This window comes from Planococcus citri, chromosome 4 (assembly GCF_950023065.1).
Source record: "Planococcus citri chromosome 4, ihPlaCitr1.1, whole genome shotgun sequence".
NCBI lineage: Eukaryota > Metazoa > Arthropoda > Insecta > Hemiptera > Pseudococcidae > Planococcus > Planococcus citri.
The window spans coordinates 43103601-43122460 of NC_088680.1; the positions used below are offsets into that span (position 1 = coordinate 43103601).

Consider the following 18860-nt stretch of genomic DNA (forward strand, 5'->3'; position numbering starts at 1 on the left):
TTTAATTTATCTCTTTAGCAAAAAAAAAAAAATATCCCCTGCAAGAAATCTAGAACTGCTCATAACCGATCAAACCCCTTTCCAATCGGTTCGGTGGTTTGAAAATAGGGTGCATATCAAATGTCAGTTTTGTAGGTCAATAATGAAGTTTTGATCCCCCCCCCCCATTTAGTTCCCCCTCCTACTTTTTAAATAAAATTATATTTTCAAGAATTCGCCAAAAATCGAAAATAAACTTCAGTAAGTACTTGAAATTTTTTGAGCTCTTTTGAGAAAGTTGACTCAGGATGTCTATACTCAGTCGTGAAAGTCTTGAAAATGTCGCGATTTTAAAAATAGGTCGCCCAAAAACTCCCTAAAAAAAGTGTAAACTTAATTGGAACCCCGGTTTTTTTTTGCTGAAAAATGAGGGGTACCGGTACTGGAAAAAAAAGTCACGAGAAAAAGATCGCGAAAAATCACGATTTTTGAATATCAAATTTTGGTAGACACCCTGTGACTGCTCCTTTCTAAAATGTCGTCCAATTGAGTGTTACTTTTAGTAGCATTTTGATCACGAGCCTCACTATAAAATAATTATTCATTCCTAGCAAATTAATTTTGAAAATGGATAATTTTTTCAATAATTACCTATTAATTAATTTTTGAATTTCAAAGATTGCGTTTCTTTCTTCAAATTTTGCATTCTTTATCATTTTTTTTTTTTTTTTTTTTTTTTTTGATTTCAATTAAAAGAATGTGTCATTTTTTAGGAATCGAAGGGCTTCTTATTTCTTTTTTCAATTGATTATATCTTCATTTCGCGAGTCATTTTTTCGTTATAAACTAGTCTTTGCGAGTTTTGACAGGATATTTTACGCTTTATATTAGTTTCTTCGTTTTACTAAGGATGCCTTTAATTTTTTTTGGTACACCTAATCATTGATTTTGTGTGGGAAAATAATTGAATGAATTTTCAACATTTCTATCAAAACAATCGCTTTTTGTGAAAAATTGAAATTTCTACTGACAAATCGGAGATAAGCAAAATTATAGGGCATAAAATTTTCTATAAATATAATTGTAGAGTGTGATTTATTCATTTTTTTTGAAAGATTTTGATTCAAAATATTGTTGTTGAAGTCCAATAGTTCAGCATGAATTCATTGTGTGTGATGAAAATTTGTAATTGATTCTCGAAACAATTAAGGATACTTATTACAAAAATGGTGAAAATTGTGAAGCATTTAATTTTATAAATGTATGTTTGTGGAGTGGGATTCGTTTTTTCTAAAAGTGTTTTTTTTTTTTGGAATATTTTGTGCAAAAATCTGTTGGCTTATTTTCTTGAAATCTTGCACAAGTTGTTTTGAATTTCCAAATTTTGGCAAAATTCTGCTTATCGCTAAAAATCAGTCATGTTTGTACAGAAAACATGAAAGTAGGCAGCAATGATATTCTACTGTGAATCCTAAAACTTCGAGACTGAGCAAAACATTGGTAAAAATAATTAGTTTTTACTTTGAAATCATTGCTAGAAAAATGTTTACTCTCACTTCATTTGAATTCCGTCATCAAAAATATGTTTTCTCTTTTCATTCCATGCTATCTCATCTGTAGCTGATTCTAATCTGCAAAATGAAGAAACCTTTAAAACTGACTGAGTCGCCCAAAAATTTACTTTCTTTATTTATCCACGGGGCAGGAAAAGCGTCCTGAGAGAAGATAGACTCAAGTATCCGGAAACATTTCGTGGCGTAGAAAGTTGAAAATTGGTTTTAATGTTCTGTTTGTTTTGCTATGCTAATATCGAGAAATTTCTGGCAATTTCAATTCGGCGTATTGGGATAATTTTAGCCTCTTTGAATTCGCATCTTGTTTTCCGTGTCTTTAAATTCTAAACGTGATAGTCAAAGGCGAGGCTAATTTGCACGATTATAACCTAACGTAAATTTTCTCTCAAACTATACCCTGCAATAAAATGTCTTATCAACTTGGAAGGTACCTATTACCGAAGATGTTGAAAGAAACGAGTATTTCGTAATTTTGCGAAACTGAAAATTTCTTTTTTTCTATACCTATCTATACGTAACGTATTCAAAACGGTTTGTATACTTTTTGACAGCTTGTAAATCATAATTTTCGGCGAACGTATCGAAATATGACAATAGCTCGGGTTCCTCTCGTATTTCAATAAATAATCACTTTTCTCATACGGATGTGGTAAGACTGCTTATCCCCGCTTTTGAAAGTAGTGCGCCGCGCTGTAGATAATCTCGCAAAGACATTTTCTCGATATAGGCATAAAGTTAGGCAGCCTATTAATCGTATATACGTGTAAACAATTACCTCACGTATTTGTAGCTTTCGACACACTCGCGCTAATAGAACTAAACTTAAACCCTTATAGCGAACATTTCGAATGTATAAATTAATAGGCGAATTCCACATTCCACGATTCGCGATTTTGTTATAGCTTTTGCAAAATGGTCGACCTCGTCGTGTTACAACTCAAAGTTACAAATCACCTTAAGCGTACACTTAATCGACTATATCGTTATAATAAATGCGTCTTGAAAATGCCACATCACGCGGTTTTCACGCCTTTGCCTTATATTCACGATTATTCGTACAGTCTAAATCCAACTTTAAACTAGGTACTTATGTGTTATTATGGTATGCAGGATTGCCATTTTCTTCAAAATTTGCCGAGTTTAGAGATTTTTGGATTTTTCTCGTAGAGCATTCTTAAAATTTTAATTATTCATAGCTCCTTCAATTTTGAACTTGAGCAGAATTAAAAATGATATTTTTTGTGCTGTCAAAATTTTGCAAGATGGTGTAGTTGAATTCAATTCGGTTTGTAATATTCGAGGAGTTATGCAATGTTGAAAAATTGGCTCGAAATATTCCTCTAGTTTCCAGGATTGGCAAAGACACGGTTCAGAACCTAGCTCAATTTTTACCTGTTTATTTTTCCATGTACGTTATTCCTGCGGTGAAATAACATTTTAAAAAGGGAAATTACGAGGTCGAAATTCGGTCGCCTTTGCGCTTTTGGCTTTCAGCATAAATATGGTGCTCTGTTCTTCACGCCAACGCGAATACTTTTGGCTAAATAATCGCTGACCCGTGTTCAATTTACTTAGAAAGGTGACTTTGATACTCGCAGAAAAGATACACCGCAGAGTTGGCTGAAATACCGAACTTTACGATGTCAGCTTTGGAGTTTACTCATGTACACAATGCTCCCATGTGTGTTTATAAGTATATGTACAATATAAGGTGGGATAGGATAAGTTTATAAGTATATGCAAATGTAAATAGAAGGAAAAAAGAACGTGAAATAATACGTTTGGGTCTATTAAAAACGTGTGTTGGTATCGATTTTATTATATCCTAAAATAATATCTACTATTTTGGAGCAATCGATAGGTAAAATGAACATGTCATGGAAGGATTGGGTGAAAGTGACAGTGCAAATTACCTATACGAAGGGGTTCATTATGGTTCGGGTTTCTTTCATAGAAATCTTCAGATTTTCATTCCAACAAGCCTTATGTCGATGTACTCGTATTTGCTCCTCAATTTTTATAATTGAGTGTAGTTGATATTTGGAAGGTTTGGAAAATTGGAAAAATTGATGTGGAAAGTCAGGAAAAATCAGGTAAAATCATTTCTTCAGAAGAATAGACGCCATGGAAAATTTGAGTAAAAAAGTCAGCGAATTTTCTATCCCCATGTTTCTGAAGACAGAAAAATAATTGTCTCTAATCTGAATAAAAATTATTCGGTATGTAAGTAATGGAGAATCTCAAATTGCACTTTTTTTTGCCTGTAATGAGAGTTACTTTTGTGAGGATTTTCAAGTAAAAATAAACAGTAACCTGGTCTAAGACTAGGGGTCACAAGTTGGATTTTTCATTCTCCATTGTTTGGCCATTTTGAAAACTAGACATCATAAGGAGCCCAATGAGGCAAATTTCAGCCTCCTATGTCATGTACGAGTATTTCCAAATTCCATCGTTTTTCATTTTTTGATATCGTGATATTGAAAAACAAGTTTTATGAAAACTGACCAAAGTTGTTTTTTTTTTTAAAGAATATCAAACCTAGAAGATAGCACTCGTTGAAAACACAGAGGTACAGAAAGCGACCAATGTGTGTTGAAAAATTGGCAAAACTGAACGAATCTTCTAATTTTTCTGCATTTTTAATTTCAAATTTTTTTGACATTTTCAATTTTTTTTTTTTTTGAAATTCAGTTTAATTATAAAAATTTGTGACACTCCTATTGAATGTAAAAAACTGCAGTGTCATGATTTACCTAACAGAAAAAATCCCTTGATTTACTCAAATATTTTTCTTACCTACTTTCGAATTCTGAAAATCAAATCCCAGCAAATTGTCAAAATTTCTACTCTACTGGTCACTATGGGAATTCTCATGGTGGAACCTTTGAAACTCGTCCACTCCAATTGACCTAAATTTGTCTCACTGAAAGAGCATGTCACCAATTGTCACCCACACCCCTGTACCACATTTTGAGCAGCCAAAGTTAACTTTTTGATTTTTGACGAATTTTTGAAAATGACGAAATATCGGCTAGAAAGTGGTAGCAATCAATTCGAGAAATAGAAGACGTTTTGAGTTATTTGTTGCAGAAATCGCCGAATTTTAAATTTAAAAAAATTTTAAATACACTTTTCAGTTTCACTCCTCGGATTTGGGATTCACATGCAGGGCGGTCGGGGGGGGGGGGTAAAGGGGGCAGTTGCCCGGGGCCCCCGCTTGTTGGAGGGTCTGGCAAAGAAGGGTCTGTAATGAAAGAAAGCCCTGTTTTTTTACTTCTCAAAACCCAAATTTTCAAAAGCTTTTGCCCTCATAATTTCGCTGGCGCTTGTTTTCTTTTCTTTTTCAGAATTGAATTTTCTAAAAAAAAAAAGTATCATTCAACTTTTAAAGTTGTAAGTAAAGTGAAAAAGTTTAATTCCCTTTTAAAAAGTATCGTTTTTATGCCTTTTAAAATTCAAATTTTCGAGAGCTTTCACCCTCACTCGAGCCTGTTTCCTTTTTTTTCAAAATTAACATTCTAAAAAAAAATTTCAAATTCTAAAATTTTAAAAGCCAAAAAATAAACTCCTTGCATTAAAAAATATCGTTTTTAGTTCTCTCAAAATACAAATTTTCAAAATGTTTTGCTCTCGCTTCGCTCTGGCCTGTCCTCTTTTTTTTCAAAATCAACTTTTTGAAAAAAAAGCATCGTTTTTGGCCTCTCAAAATCAAATTTTCAAATGTAAAACTTCACATTTGGGCCCCCAAAAATCCAAAACTGAAAAAAAAAATTGTTCATCTCATCAAATGAATGTGATAGCAATTGGCGAAATAGGTATTCTTTTCCTACATTAGTCGGCAAATTTTCAGTCGACCCCCCTCCCCCCTCCCTCTATCAAAAAACATCTATATAGTTTCGTCCCTAGAAATGGGGTCAAATTATATTGGCCGGGGGCCTGCATTAGATTTCCACGGTCCTGTTCTTATGCCTTAATCGATTTCGAATGTCGAATTTATGACAGGATTCAATTTTCAGCTGCCAAAGTTAATTGCAGCGCCTTCTAGAGTGATTTGAAATTGCTGGAGAAAAGTCAAGTCTTACTGGAGGCTCCAGATCGGCTAGAAAATTGTGGAAATCGATTGGGAATAGCATATTTTAGGAGATAGAAGAAGTTTTGAGTAATTTATTACAAAAATTGTGATTTTGGACTTTTTTTTAAATTTGGGATTTTCAACTTACAAAAAGTAAATTTCCCTCTTCCCTTTCTTCTATATTCATTTCCTCACCGTACTCAATTTAATTTGAAAAATTCCCCCTCGATGAATTTTTTTCTACGTTTAGATTTTCTTTTCCGCCAACTCCAAAGATTTATTTGATCCATCGAAGTGGAATTCATTTGTATATATTTTTTATTCACTTCACTTTAGTGATGTTACTTTCAGATTATATATTTCTATTTCTGTAATATTGATACTTGATACATTATGCATGATTCGTTCGGTGTGTGTAAGGTTATTTTTTGTTGAAAGAAAACTCGTGCCTTCGATACGAGGTTAACGATCGTTTCTATTATATTGGATGGAAAATTCGAGACCTATTAAATTGACAAGTGTTTTTGCGTGTGTAGGATTTGTAGCATATACCTAGTATGTTCAAGTAATATATTATACTGCCCTATAACGATATACTTACGTACAAAGTGTATTGGTTTTTTTCTCTCACTAATTTCATCAACGGTTAAATTTTTACCAGAATTTAGAGATTCTTTCATCGAGGCAACTGGTGTATTTTTTTTTCATCATTGATAGAATCATCGAGTTCATTTAATTAGGGAAAGAGACGACAACACGAGCAAGATGGAGAGAATCAATTTATAGAATTTAATGAATTATTGAGCATTTTTTTTAATCTTACCTACCAGCCAAAAAATTGCCGTTGATTTATAGCAGTTTAAATAAGTACTTTGACTTGATAGGAAAAGAGTTAGGAAGAGAAAAGGTCAGGGGTTCTGGCTTTCGCACAGTTTTGAAAAAAAAAAGAAATCTCGCAACTTCTGCACAAGAAGTGAAAAAGTCATCCAAAATTCCACCTATTTATAAAGACTAATGAAAAGGCAAAATAGAGAAATTTCATAACCGCCTTGATGAATTTTACTTCAAGAAATGAGCTTGGAATAAACTTTTGAAAATTAATTTACTCCGGAGATAAATGGAAATGAGAGATTTTAAAGAGAACACATTTGTGTGCTTGCTTGGTAAATGGTAGCATCGGTGAATATGAACGTTTCAAGTGTCTTGGAATCTCTCCTCTCTTCCACTTACCTTCTCTCATATTCGTTCGCGCAATTTACTTACCATTAATTATTATAATTTATTACTCAGTGAACCCTGTTATTACTTTGGTGATATTCTACTGTTGTCTGATATTTTTTCATTTTCATTTTGTAATCTTAGGTAATTTGATTCCATTTTTTTTTTTACGTACTCGTTTTCAGAATGTTTTGTTTTGAAAGCTTCTTTTCAGCTCATTTATTAATCATAGGTCGAACTATTCATTTCAAAGGTAATGCCCTGTTTTCCGGAAAGAGTGATTGTGAAAAAAAATAGGTATCGAATTATTGACTAATATAATTATCGTGATGGATTTGACGTGTATAAAAAAAAATGATAAAACAGTGGTTACCAAAAATGACGACTTAGGTATTGAAAAAAGTATATCAATTTTATACGAAATTTTGAAAATAGAAAGGATATTGGAGAGTAATTTTTAGAATTTTCGCTCTCTAAAAGAATATAGTCACTCTAAGTAGGCCAATTTGGAAGGCTGTATAGGTATTAAGATCACCTGTTTCAATTTTCGAGAAAAAAATCTTACCTTACGACTTCGTCAGGTGTGTTATATTTTTTTATCAACGCTCCTCAATTCGATTTTTTTCCTCCATCACTGGCTATAAATAAAAAAAACTCTCACGCATTAAGCGTGAGAAGACCGACTTTTCGTAAAATAAATATCTTTTACGAACGAATTGATCCACTTTTATTTAAACAGTGATTCGCGAACGAACTGATTCGTATAAGTGACTTGTTTGTGAACGAATCGATTTGTACAAGTGACTCGTTCGCGAACGAATCGATTCGTATAAGTGACTCGTTCGCGAACGAATCGATTCGTAGAAGTGAATCGTTCGCGAACGAATCGATTCGTACAAGTGAATCGTTCGCGAACGAATTAATTCATACAAGTGAATCGTTCGCGAACGAACCGATTCAGACATGTGATTCGTTCGCGAACGAATTGATTCATTTACTCAATTTTCAATGAATCATTCGCGAACGAATTGATTCGTATTAGTGACTCATTCGCGAACGAATTTATTCATAAATTAAAGATTCGTTGGCGAATGGTTCTTTCAAAAAATTGATCAATTCGTTCACGAATGATTCACAAAAAATTGAGGGTCGTATACTTAATAGGAATCGAGCAAACCTAGTGAGATTTCAAGTTTCATCGAAATCAGTTCAGCCATTTCCTAGGTAATGAGTTTTGAAAAATTCTGAAAAAAAATTTTGTCGCTCGACAAATTTGAAAGCTTTGAGCTTTTGAAAATTTTGTTTTCGATTACGCGCGAAAGCTAAGAACTTCTGGATCATGGTGCAAGTCTGGCATCATAGGAATGGTGATGGACTTGTGATACTTCAAGTTTCAGAAAAATTGGTTCAGTCGTTACTCAAGGTAATGATTTTTAAGTGAAAAATGTCGAAAAAAAATTTTGTCGCTCGATAAACTTGGAAGCTTTGAACTTTTGAAACACGACGATGGTGACAAATTGTCCGGCTAGTATCCAAGGGCTGACATTTTGAGTTTGATCAAAATCGGTTCAAAGGTTCCTGAGAAATAAATTTTTAAATGAGTTTTTAAGTGAAAAATGTCGAAAAAAAATTTTGTCGCTCGATAAACTTGGAAGCTTTGAACTTTTGAAACACGATGATGGTGACAAATTGTCCGGCTAGTATCCAAGGGCTGGAATTTTGAGTTTCATCAAAATCGGTTCAAAGGTTCCTGAGAAATAAATTTTTAAATGAGTTTTTAAGTGAAAAATGTCGAAAAAAAATTTTGTCGCTCGATAAACTTGGAAGCTTTGAACTTTTGGAACTTGATGATGATGGCGAAATCTCCGCTAAGTAGTGTAGTTCTGAAATTTCAAATTTGATCAAAATCGATTCAGCCGTTGCTGAGAAATTAAATTTTATGTGTAAATTCACCTCATCACATACGAGTACTTAAATATTTAAGTAAAGACTTGGCACACGAATTCATTTAAAATTGAACTTTTAAAAAAATTATTTCTCAGGAACGGTTGAACCGATTTTGATGAAACTCAAAATGTCAGCCCTTGGATACTAGCCGGACAATTTGTCACCATCATCGTGTTTCAAAAGTTCAAAGCTTCCAAGTTTATCGAGCGACAAAATTTTTTTTCGACATTTTTCACTTAAAAACTCATTTAAAAATTTATTTCTCAGGAACCTTTGAACCGATTTTGATCAAACTCAAAATGTCAGCCCTTGGATACTAGCCGGACAATTTGTCACCATCATCGTGTTTCAAAAGTTCAAAGCTTCCAAGTTTATCGAGCGACAAAATTTTTTTTCGACATTTTTCACTTAAAAATCATTACCTTGAGTAACGACTGAACCAATTTTTCTGAAACTTGAAGTATCACAAGTCCATCACCGTTCCTATGATTTCGCACTTGCACCATGATCCAAAAGTTCGTAGCTTTCTTACGTAATCGAAAACAAAAGTGAGCTTTTTCAAATTTTCGGGGGGTGACTTTGCACAAAATTTATTAAAAATTTAATTTCTCAGCAACGGCTGAACCGATTTTGATCAAATTTTAAATGTCACAACTAGGTTACTAGTCGAACATTTTGGCATCATCATCAAGTTCCAAAAGAACGCAGCTTCCAAGTTTATCGAGCGACAAAATTTTTTTTCGAAATTTTTCAAAACTCATTACCTAGAAAACGGCTGAACCGATTTTGATGAAACTTGAAATCTAAGTAGGCCTCTACGATCTCTATAATTTCGCATATTCACTTCGATCCAAAAGTTCGTAGCTTTCGAATTAAATCAAAAATTCAAAAAAAAATTGTATATATATATCTCTAGATTTAAACTTAGTCATTGTGGTGCCCGTTTTAAGTATACGTAGTCATTGTGGTGCCCGGTTTTGGGCTTGTGGCGCCCAAATCGGGCACCACAAGGTCTTTTTATATAAAACGATGTAGAATTTGATGAAATGCACTCTAAGGTGAAAAAAAAATTTTTGAGGCAGGCACCGCAAGTACCAAGTTTATATAACGGGCACCACTATGACTAAAAACTCCAAAAAAAATAAACTGCTCCAAAACACCTTTATCATACATATATATATGATCCTCTATGTACGCGGGCACCACAATTACCATAAAAGACCCGGGCACCACAAGGTACTAGGTACGTGTATTCATATATATATCTATATATATAAACCTTATATAAGGAAACCTGAAATTTTGGGAATGAGCCTATCGTGATCCCAGACCCTCGAAACGCAAAGAAAAGTCACTCCCCGACCCAACTTCCACTATCGCAACAAATACAATACTCCACTTTTCTCCGAAAAGTCGGTAAAAGAAAATCGCGCCAGTCGCGAAAGAATAATACCATTTGGTACTTTGCACCAGATACTTTTTATCGAAAAAGATCAAATGCAACGAATATAGAAAAAGAAAAGCGTAGGTTTCCGAACAAATTGGCTCAAGTTAACGAAAGAAAAAACCCTTTTTGCGAATAAAACGACCCCATATGAACTGGATTATTTGGCAAAAATTACGTAAACTTTGCGCAGTTAGATGGTGGAAAAAGTGAGGTAAAAGAGCTGCGGATATGAAAAATATTACCGCGTGGTGTGGAAGTGTAAAGAGCAAAGTAAACCCGGAATTCTTTCGAACGATTAATTAAACTGTTTGTTTTTGAAATAAAAGTAGAATTTTTCAATTTTTACCCGCTCGAATGGACTATGTTGCGGAAAGCTTTTCGATTATTGAATGTTTATATATTTAATACCATACTATGTTTATCTGCTCGTTGGCTATACGAAAAAAAGGGCACCAATTGGACTAAATTGCGAGAAAAATCAATATTTCCTTTGCTATTGGGGTTTCACTTAATTTTCAAATATGCCCGGAAGATTTAACAAGGAGTAAAATTTCATTGTTCCGATGTGTTTACTTTTCTGACGCGGCTGTTTTCGCTGTAATTATAGTCAGGAAATGGGTTCGAAATGATAGGGCTTTTAAAGAGATTAATTTCTTAATTGTATCGGTCCAAGGACTATAGAGACTATACGCTTGAACACTTTTGGTCATTTAAAGGGATAATTTTTGTTACGAAGAATAGGTACGACTTTGTAAGCGTGTGGGATTTTTCCTTCGAAGTATTTTTTTTTTTTTGATACGTAAAAAGATACGATGAAAATGTAAGCTTTTGGAGAAAATACCTCGGATTTTTTTTTCACGATAAAGTGGTTTTTGCCATGGCTTTTTAACCGCAAGATGTATCAGTTGGCTAATTTGTATTGTGTAAAATACACAGAATACCCGGTAGATTATAAAAAAGGTTTTATTATTTTTTTTTTTGCTTCGAAAGCCGTCGAAAATCCGTTGTTGTTTATGTTGGTTTCCAGAATGCTAAAAGCTCGCGTATTGAAAATGACGAGCTTTTTTTCGCCCAACCAATCGCAGATGTAGACCGATTTACTGAGCGATGATGTTGAAATACGAGGTACCTATACGAGTGATTTATGACGGACCATTTCAGCTATTAATCGACGATTTCGAATCGAATTGACACAAGTCATTCATAAAAATGGAGTTTTTATCCGCGTGTGAAATTGACATATTTTTTTTCTATCTCGGACCGGAGGATGTAGAGAGATGAAAGTCGCATCAAAAATTGTAATTTGATCGAAAATAGATTTCGTACTAATCGAAGTACTCGAAAATGTGCCGAAGAATAAATGACATCGAGTTGTTAAGTGGTTCGTGAGTATACAGGGTGTTTCATAAAATATTACGAAGATCTTCATCACATTTTGTTGACTTAGTTTCGAGAAAAATTGATCGTAAAATTTGACGACTCCTGTAACTGAAAAACTACTAATGGTGGAAGTTGCAAGAATCGTAGTATTCTCGCAACACCCTATGCTCATCGTCTCAAGTGCACAAACTTTTAAAGATATTGATAAAGTAGCCTTTTCATATGATGTCTGAACGTTATACAAGTACGTAGGTACATTTAGCTTTTTACGTTTAGGGACGTAGTGAAAATTCTGACATTTTATGTGAAATTTCTTTCTTGACTGAACCATTATTTAGAGTCGAAATGGCCTCGTAACATCGGATTTGGAAAAATTTTATAAGGCAATGGCGTATTGCGGTATTACTACGATAGAGGTCGAGTACAAACATCTGCCGGTTGACTGTTGTTATTGCAAGTATACTTACATAATACTGTAAGAATAAGTATTTGTGGTGTTTGGCAAGGTGCTCGTGGTGTTAGTAAAACTTTTCAAAATCGACGGTGAAATTGTACGTGATTTGGTTGAGAGGTACTGTAGTAATAAAATTTTTTTACGAGGAACCAGATGTGCAATTTTGCGGATTTATTTGAATGTTCTACGATTATTATACACTTAACGGCCTTTTGAGCACTTGATATTGGCTATTTTGATTACCTCTGCTGCGGTTTATTCTGAATCGAAATTTTCCTCGTTGAAGTTTTTATACGTTGAGTGTGAAATAAAATGTGATTATGGTTTAGTGATTTCTCGAAGTGTAGGTTATTTTTAATCGCCTCCCGATGGATAATGTTTAGCGTTGAGGAATATAAGAGGCAAATGCCTTTTTGAAAAAAAAGTTTTAAATTACTTTTTCGTCATTGCTTTGACAAAATTTGTTTAGTTACTGTTCTGCTCAAAATAACTAATTGGTTTTTGTAAAAAAAAGTTTTTTCAGCAGTTGTTTACCGCTTCCAAAAATTTGGGGACAAACAAAAAAATTATAGCAAAATATTTCAAAGTAACTGGTTATTATGATTGGTGTCAAGATAACAAATAATTTTTTCCAAATCTTCTAATTGATAAATAATAAATTCGTTTATTTTTTCCTTAGCTGAAAAATTATGTTTTTGAACCGAGCCAAATCACATTTCTATTGAATTAAACCAGTTTTTGCTCAAGTTATTGATGTTGAAACCAGTTGCAAAAATATATTTCAACAGAAATTTGATGTTGTGATGATTCATCATCATCACTGATGAATTCAAAGTGATTGTTGAGTTAACCAGTTCTGATTGTGTGTGAAGATAACTGGTTGTAACTGGTTTTGACTATCTCTGATAGTGAATTTCTTGAAACATCTTCCTTCTTCCATGTTTTAATTTTTTTACTTTCTAGTTTTCACTAGTTCAAACACAATCACAATTCACAATATTACTAAAAAATACTTATTGGAAATCACTTATTATGAATTTTCAATTAATGAAACCGGTTTCCACTTCTCACATAATTACCTAAACTGGTTGTGAGAAGTTTCTGCAGTGATACTGTGCTGAAAAAATAAACTTATTATGTTTTGATGAACTCACAGTATCCTCCGGAAAATCATTCTGCTGTGTTTCAAAATAACTGGTTGGAACTGGTTTTTTCAGAACCTTAATGGATTCGAATTTGTTAAAATTATTTCGCATAATTTCCCATTATACGTTGGCGTAATAGGTCCTTTTTTACTGGTTTGGTTTGGACTAATGGACCTACAATACAGAATGTTTCCACTTTCAAACCAGTTGCAATCAGAGGACCATTATTTGATTGGAACTGGTCTTGACAAAGTTATAAAATAATGATGCAAGATTTGTTGTTTATTTGAACTGGTTAGATGATGTATTAAATCATTAGCAGGAAACCAATTCGAACTGGTTGCGTTGCTCAACTCATAACCAACATGAACCGGTTTAAATTTGTTTCAATACATACTTAAATTCTCTATAAACTAATCGTAAGTTTATTTTTTCAAATGTGTATTCAATCAAAAATAAATTTATGTAAACAATGTTTTGAAAACCATGTGCATTGTGCAACCGGTTGCAAAACTTGAACAAATATATTTGACTAGAACCTGTATACTCTTTATTTGCAGATATTGATTTGTCTTCATTTCATTTTTGTTTATTCATATCAAATCAACTGGTTGCAACCAATTGATTAAGACTAAAAATTGAAAGAAACTGTATTGAACCAGTTGTAAGTAAATGGTCTTCAAATGAAACCCGTTATGAGAATGATTCGCATGTTTTCATATTAATTTGTCTTTACTTCATTTGTCTGGATTCATCTAGAATCAACTGATTGCAACTGGTTGCTTGGGACTAAAATTTGCTTAAAAACATTTAACCGGTTGTGAAGCTTAAACAATTGAAGCAGGGAAATACAATGTCGGCTAAGTGCCAATCACGTTTTTTACGGGAGAGCGTAAACGAGTTCGCATAACAGGTACATCTTATAGAAAGCGCTATCTCTTGGTGTTCCATAGTACAACTTGGACTCCAAGTTGTACTATGGAACACCGAGAGATAGCGCTTTCTATAAGATGTACCTGTTATGCGAACTCGTTTACGCTCTCCCGTAAAAAACGTGATTGGCACTTAGCCGACATTGTATTTCCCTGCTTCAATTGGTCTTTGGCTGAAACCTGTTACAGAAGTGGTTCACGTTATGAGTTTCGATTTGTTTTAATTTTATCTATGCTGGTTCTTATGAAAACAACTGGTTGCAACCGGTTGCGTAGATCTAAAAACTGGTTGAAACCATATCCTGTTACGAGAGTGATTCACATTGTTTCATATTGATTTGCCTTTGTTTTATTTTTGTGAAGGAATTTATCTAAAAGTAATTGGTTGTAACTGGTTGCGTAGGACTTGAAGTTGTTCGAAACTACATTCAACCGGCTGTAAAAATGTTCTTTGGCTAAAACCTGTTATGAAAGTGGCTCGCACTTGCATAATCATTTGTATGGATTTATCCAAAATTGACTTGTTGCAACCGGTTTTTTAGGATTGAAAACTGGCTAAAACACGTTTAATAATATCATAAAATTTCTAAAATTGTGTTTTGCTGAAACCTGTTGTAAAAGTAGCTCGATTTGTTTCGTGTGGATTTATCTAAAATTAACTGGTTGCAACCGGTTGTCTGAGATTAAAACTGGTTCATAGTTACTTGAATGAAATGTGATTTTTCATAGTTTTCTAGTGAGAACCGATTGCGGTATTCCATTTTACTGTCTCAGTTGGGGGAGGAGAGTGGAATGGAGTGAAGTTATCATTATTTACAATATTTTCCCCTTTTGAGTTGTGCATTAGAATTTAGAGCAAAGTGGATCCAAATTTACGTTTTTGAATTAGATTTTGATTCACTAGGGTGGCAAAATTTATACTGGAGCTATTTTTGAAGCAGGTTACAAATAACTTATGCAAAATATAATCATTTTAGAGTTTATCCAACTCTACTGTAACCTCGTGAACTTACCTATACTTGTGTATAGTAATACCTTCCCATCTAACCATCGAATTGAATATTAAAATAAATTCATATATGTGCATTTGAAAAACTTCTCAAATTTATTTTTATTGACGTCAATAGCGAGGTATACCTACACATTTAAAGGTTAATCTATACAGTTCGATCGCTGAAATACGATAAACCTGAGATAATGTCGAAAAAATGATGCAACTTGTTTTTGTTACTCCGGTATATCGAAAGTAAATCTCGACTAAACCATAAAAAAACATCTCCCATAGGTAATCGGTTTATTTTATTTTTAATTTTTCGCGCAAATAAATTCGTAAAAACAGAAATCCTAACATTTCATATCAATTTGCCTGTTGTAATATTTATATTATTAGAAAAACATAAAGAAATGAGAAACAAACAGAGGAAAGGAAAATGCCGATACCGTTGAACGAGTTAAAAAATGCGGAAAAATTTAACGATCATTTCCACAACTACTCGTACTACCAGAAAAACCAACAAAATCGTGATATTTTAAAATCTTCGCTCGCTCCAGAAAATACGTATTCTTAAACGCTATACGAATGCGGGTAAAAATATTCCAAACTTGAGGTTTTTCTATACCCTTAATCTTTTGTACAAAAACTTCTCCTTATTACCACGAGATGAGAAGTTTTTCCGGCGACTTGTAGTAAAATTATACTCGGATATCGTTTGGATTAAAGTCCAAAAAGTTTAGATTACACGATAAGAAGATAAGTTACCCAATAGATTCGGCATTCCGAGTTTTTGGCTTCTTAATCGAGCAAATATTTTATCGCTACTTCGGCGTTATTTTTAAATTAATTTTATAACGTTTATAGGAGAATCTATCGCCATCGTGTTAAATCAATTCGCATTGTAATTGCAGTGGAATTTTTTTCGCATTTCTCGGCGTCAATTATCGATTTATTTGGATACTTATCAACGCTTGAAAATTATTTAAGTTTGATATATTGCTAAGTATATCTTCTGAATTTTTTATTTTCCGGCCAAAAATTACGTCGTTAATTGAGCTATTAATTTGAAACAATGTTTTTTCTAATAGTAAGTGATGGAGAAAATCCGCCGGTACGTACTTAATTTTTTTCGTCTGAGATGGATTAATTTTAAATTAAAGATTGCGTTGGAAACGCACTTTATTTTGATAACGCTCCAAAAACAATATTTTGACGAACGACGAAAATAAACATATTGATAGAAGATTATATAATTTGTATGATGAGTGCCTGATTGAGCGAGTCTGATTCTATGGTTAGTAGGTAAATGTTCATTAACGAGATATTTGACTACAACAGTGTATCATTAAGATAAGAAAAAAATAATGGACTTATTGCCTGTCTGCTGAACTGAAGGGGCAAGTTGACATTTTGGAAGTCAATCTAAATAAGTCTTTTATCATTAAAATGAAGGCCTCCAATCCCCTCATTTCATCATAAAAAAGTATCAAATTAAGGTGAAAATCGTTGAGGAAGAGAAAAATTTTTTTATCAACAATGGAAAAATGGTATCTATTTTAAAAATTGCATGAAATTAATAGAAAAGTAACCTCACATTTAAATGATCGAAACGAAGTAAAAAATTAAATAAATACCTATCATCAAACTTGTGCAAAATAATTTTGAAAATTTTTCTAAAAATTATTTAAAAATCTACTTGAATGAAATTTTTGAAAATTTATTAAATTAATTCAAATTCAAAAATTTTGCCTGTCGAGTAGTTTGTGTATTTTTGGATGTTTTCTGATTTTTTTTTTTAATAAAAAATTCTGAAGGTTATGTTGGGATATGATTTTTTGTATGAGTTCCTATTCAAATAATTTTTGATTTTTTTCTAAATTTTCGAAATTCAGAAAATTGTTCCGAATGTAAACAAATTTACGTAACAAAAATATCTAGTCAGCCTGAAATTTTTCGCAAAAATTTGCAATTTACATTATTAGTTCCTTATTGTTGGCGTTACCCTGTTTTATGACAATCTTTCGGCTGTACATTAACTTACCAAACACCCTACGGTTATTTTCTCGCTAATATAGGAAGAAAACAGGTGGAAAAAAATATCCTAATATGATCGAAGGTCGTTAAACTTGGTCGCGCATGTAATTAATACGTATACTTATAAAATATTGCAACATTTTATAAACAGCAAGACAAGAGCAAAGGTATAGGTTCACATTGGCTATGGCACGAATGAAAAAAATGAAAATTTCTTATCAAATAACTAGTGTGCAAAGAAGCTGTTAAATTTACGTTATCTTATCAGGTATAATACTTTCGCCGATGATAAGTCGAGCAAGTAGTATACGCCTCCCAATGTTTATGTTTATCGCGTAAATAAATTATATTAATTTCTGCCACTAAATGAATTACGAGTCAGTGTAGAAAAAGAAGACCTAGCGAAGGTCATCGTAATATTATTATTATAAGGTGTGTTGATATTTTAGTTTTTAATTTTTCTCATCGTTGTGAATGATTGTGATCGATGATTAATTTCGAAAAAATTTCTCTTTTTGCAGGAATTGGGTTCCCAGCCTTTACCTACTACGTCTCCTGGGGACGACGCTGAAGCTCTAGCCAGAGAATACAGACAGCGAGCCGGTGAGAAAATTTGTTTTCTTATTGTGGAATTTTCCATGTTAATTGTCGTATTTAATCTGTATACCTTTACCTACCTGCTGCGGTTATTTCGAGTAGGACATTGTTTATGTTTATGTACAAGAAACGATTACCTACAATTCTTACCGAAGCGACTTACCTATACTATTAAACACTTAGCATGTCGATTATCGGTGTTGGTATTTATCTCGAGTCGGCGAGAAAAAAATTCGTATCAGCGTAACAAGACCACCGGTAGGTCGTCATGAACCATTGTAGCGAAATTTTTGTCTGTTTATTGCGCATTTCGCGATCGTCGATGTGATTAGATGAAAAAGAAGTGCGCGATTTTATCGTCAATTATGTGTACTTGGTGCGATGTGGTGAGTCGATGTAGATCGTGAGATCATTTTTGTGGTGCTGTAAAACAACGTGGATGGTGAGTGTGCCAGAAGAGAGTTTTTATCGTCATCAGTGATCTCGATGTAGGTGAGTGAAGAATTTTTTGATATACGAGGTAATCGATTTCGGGAATCTCAAATAGGTATATTTTTTTGAAACGAATTACGGCATCAATTTTATATTTGTATTCGAACGAATCAATCCGAGTATAGAAATTGTTCGTCGAAACGAATTTAGTTCAGGGTTTCGCTACTGAATATCTATATTTTAACTCAGTCCATCCAGTCGACCAGAGCGAACAAATTTCTCACAGGTGAACGACCATCGGCTTTGGTAGAGGTACATATTTTGTAAACGAATCATATACCACGATAAGCAAATTTTTCAAGTTACGTGAACTCGAAAAGTAAATTAATTAAAATTTTATACTTTTTAATTACCCGGAACCGGTGTAAATTGTCTTTAGCGAAATCCAGACGGTCGCGAATTTTTTGTATACTTTGTCACGTTTTTTTTCTCACGTGGGACGGTTTATTTTTAAAATTACTCGGCGTAACGTGGATTTTAACAGATGGTGTCCCCTTTTTACGAGTACTTAAACATGTGTTGAATTTGCCAAAAGCATCGTATACATAATATTTAAAGGTTTAATTGTTCTGTGTTCGACGTGATGACCATTTTA

At 33.2% G+C, this 18860-nt stretch overlaps 1 protein-coding gene across 2 annotated transcripts in view; it reads left to right on the forward strand.

Annotated features, from left to right (window-relative positions):
• Window positions 1–18860, forward strand: part of SNF4Agamma (SNF4/AMP-activated protein kinase gamma subunit) — a 224026-nt gene that overhangs the window by 42595 nt on the left and 162571 nt on the right. For both annotated transcript variants that reach the window (XM_065362399.1, XM_065362400.1), the window contains one exon: window positions 17698–17779. In XM_065362399.1, coding sequence (XP_065218471.1) covers window positions 17698–17779 — 82 coding nt within the window. The remainder of the gene's footprint in view (window positions 1–17697; window positions 17780–18860) is intronic.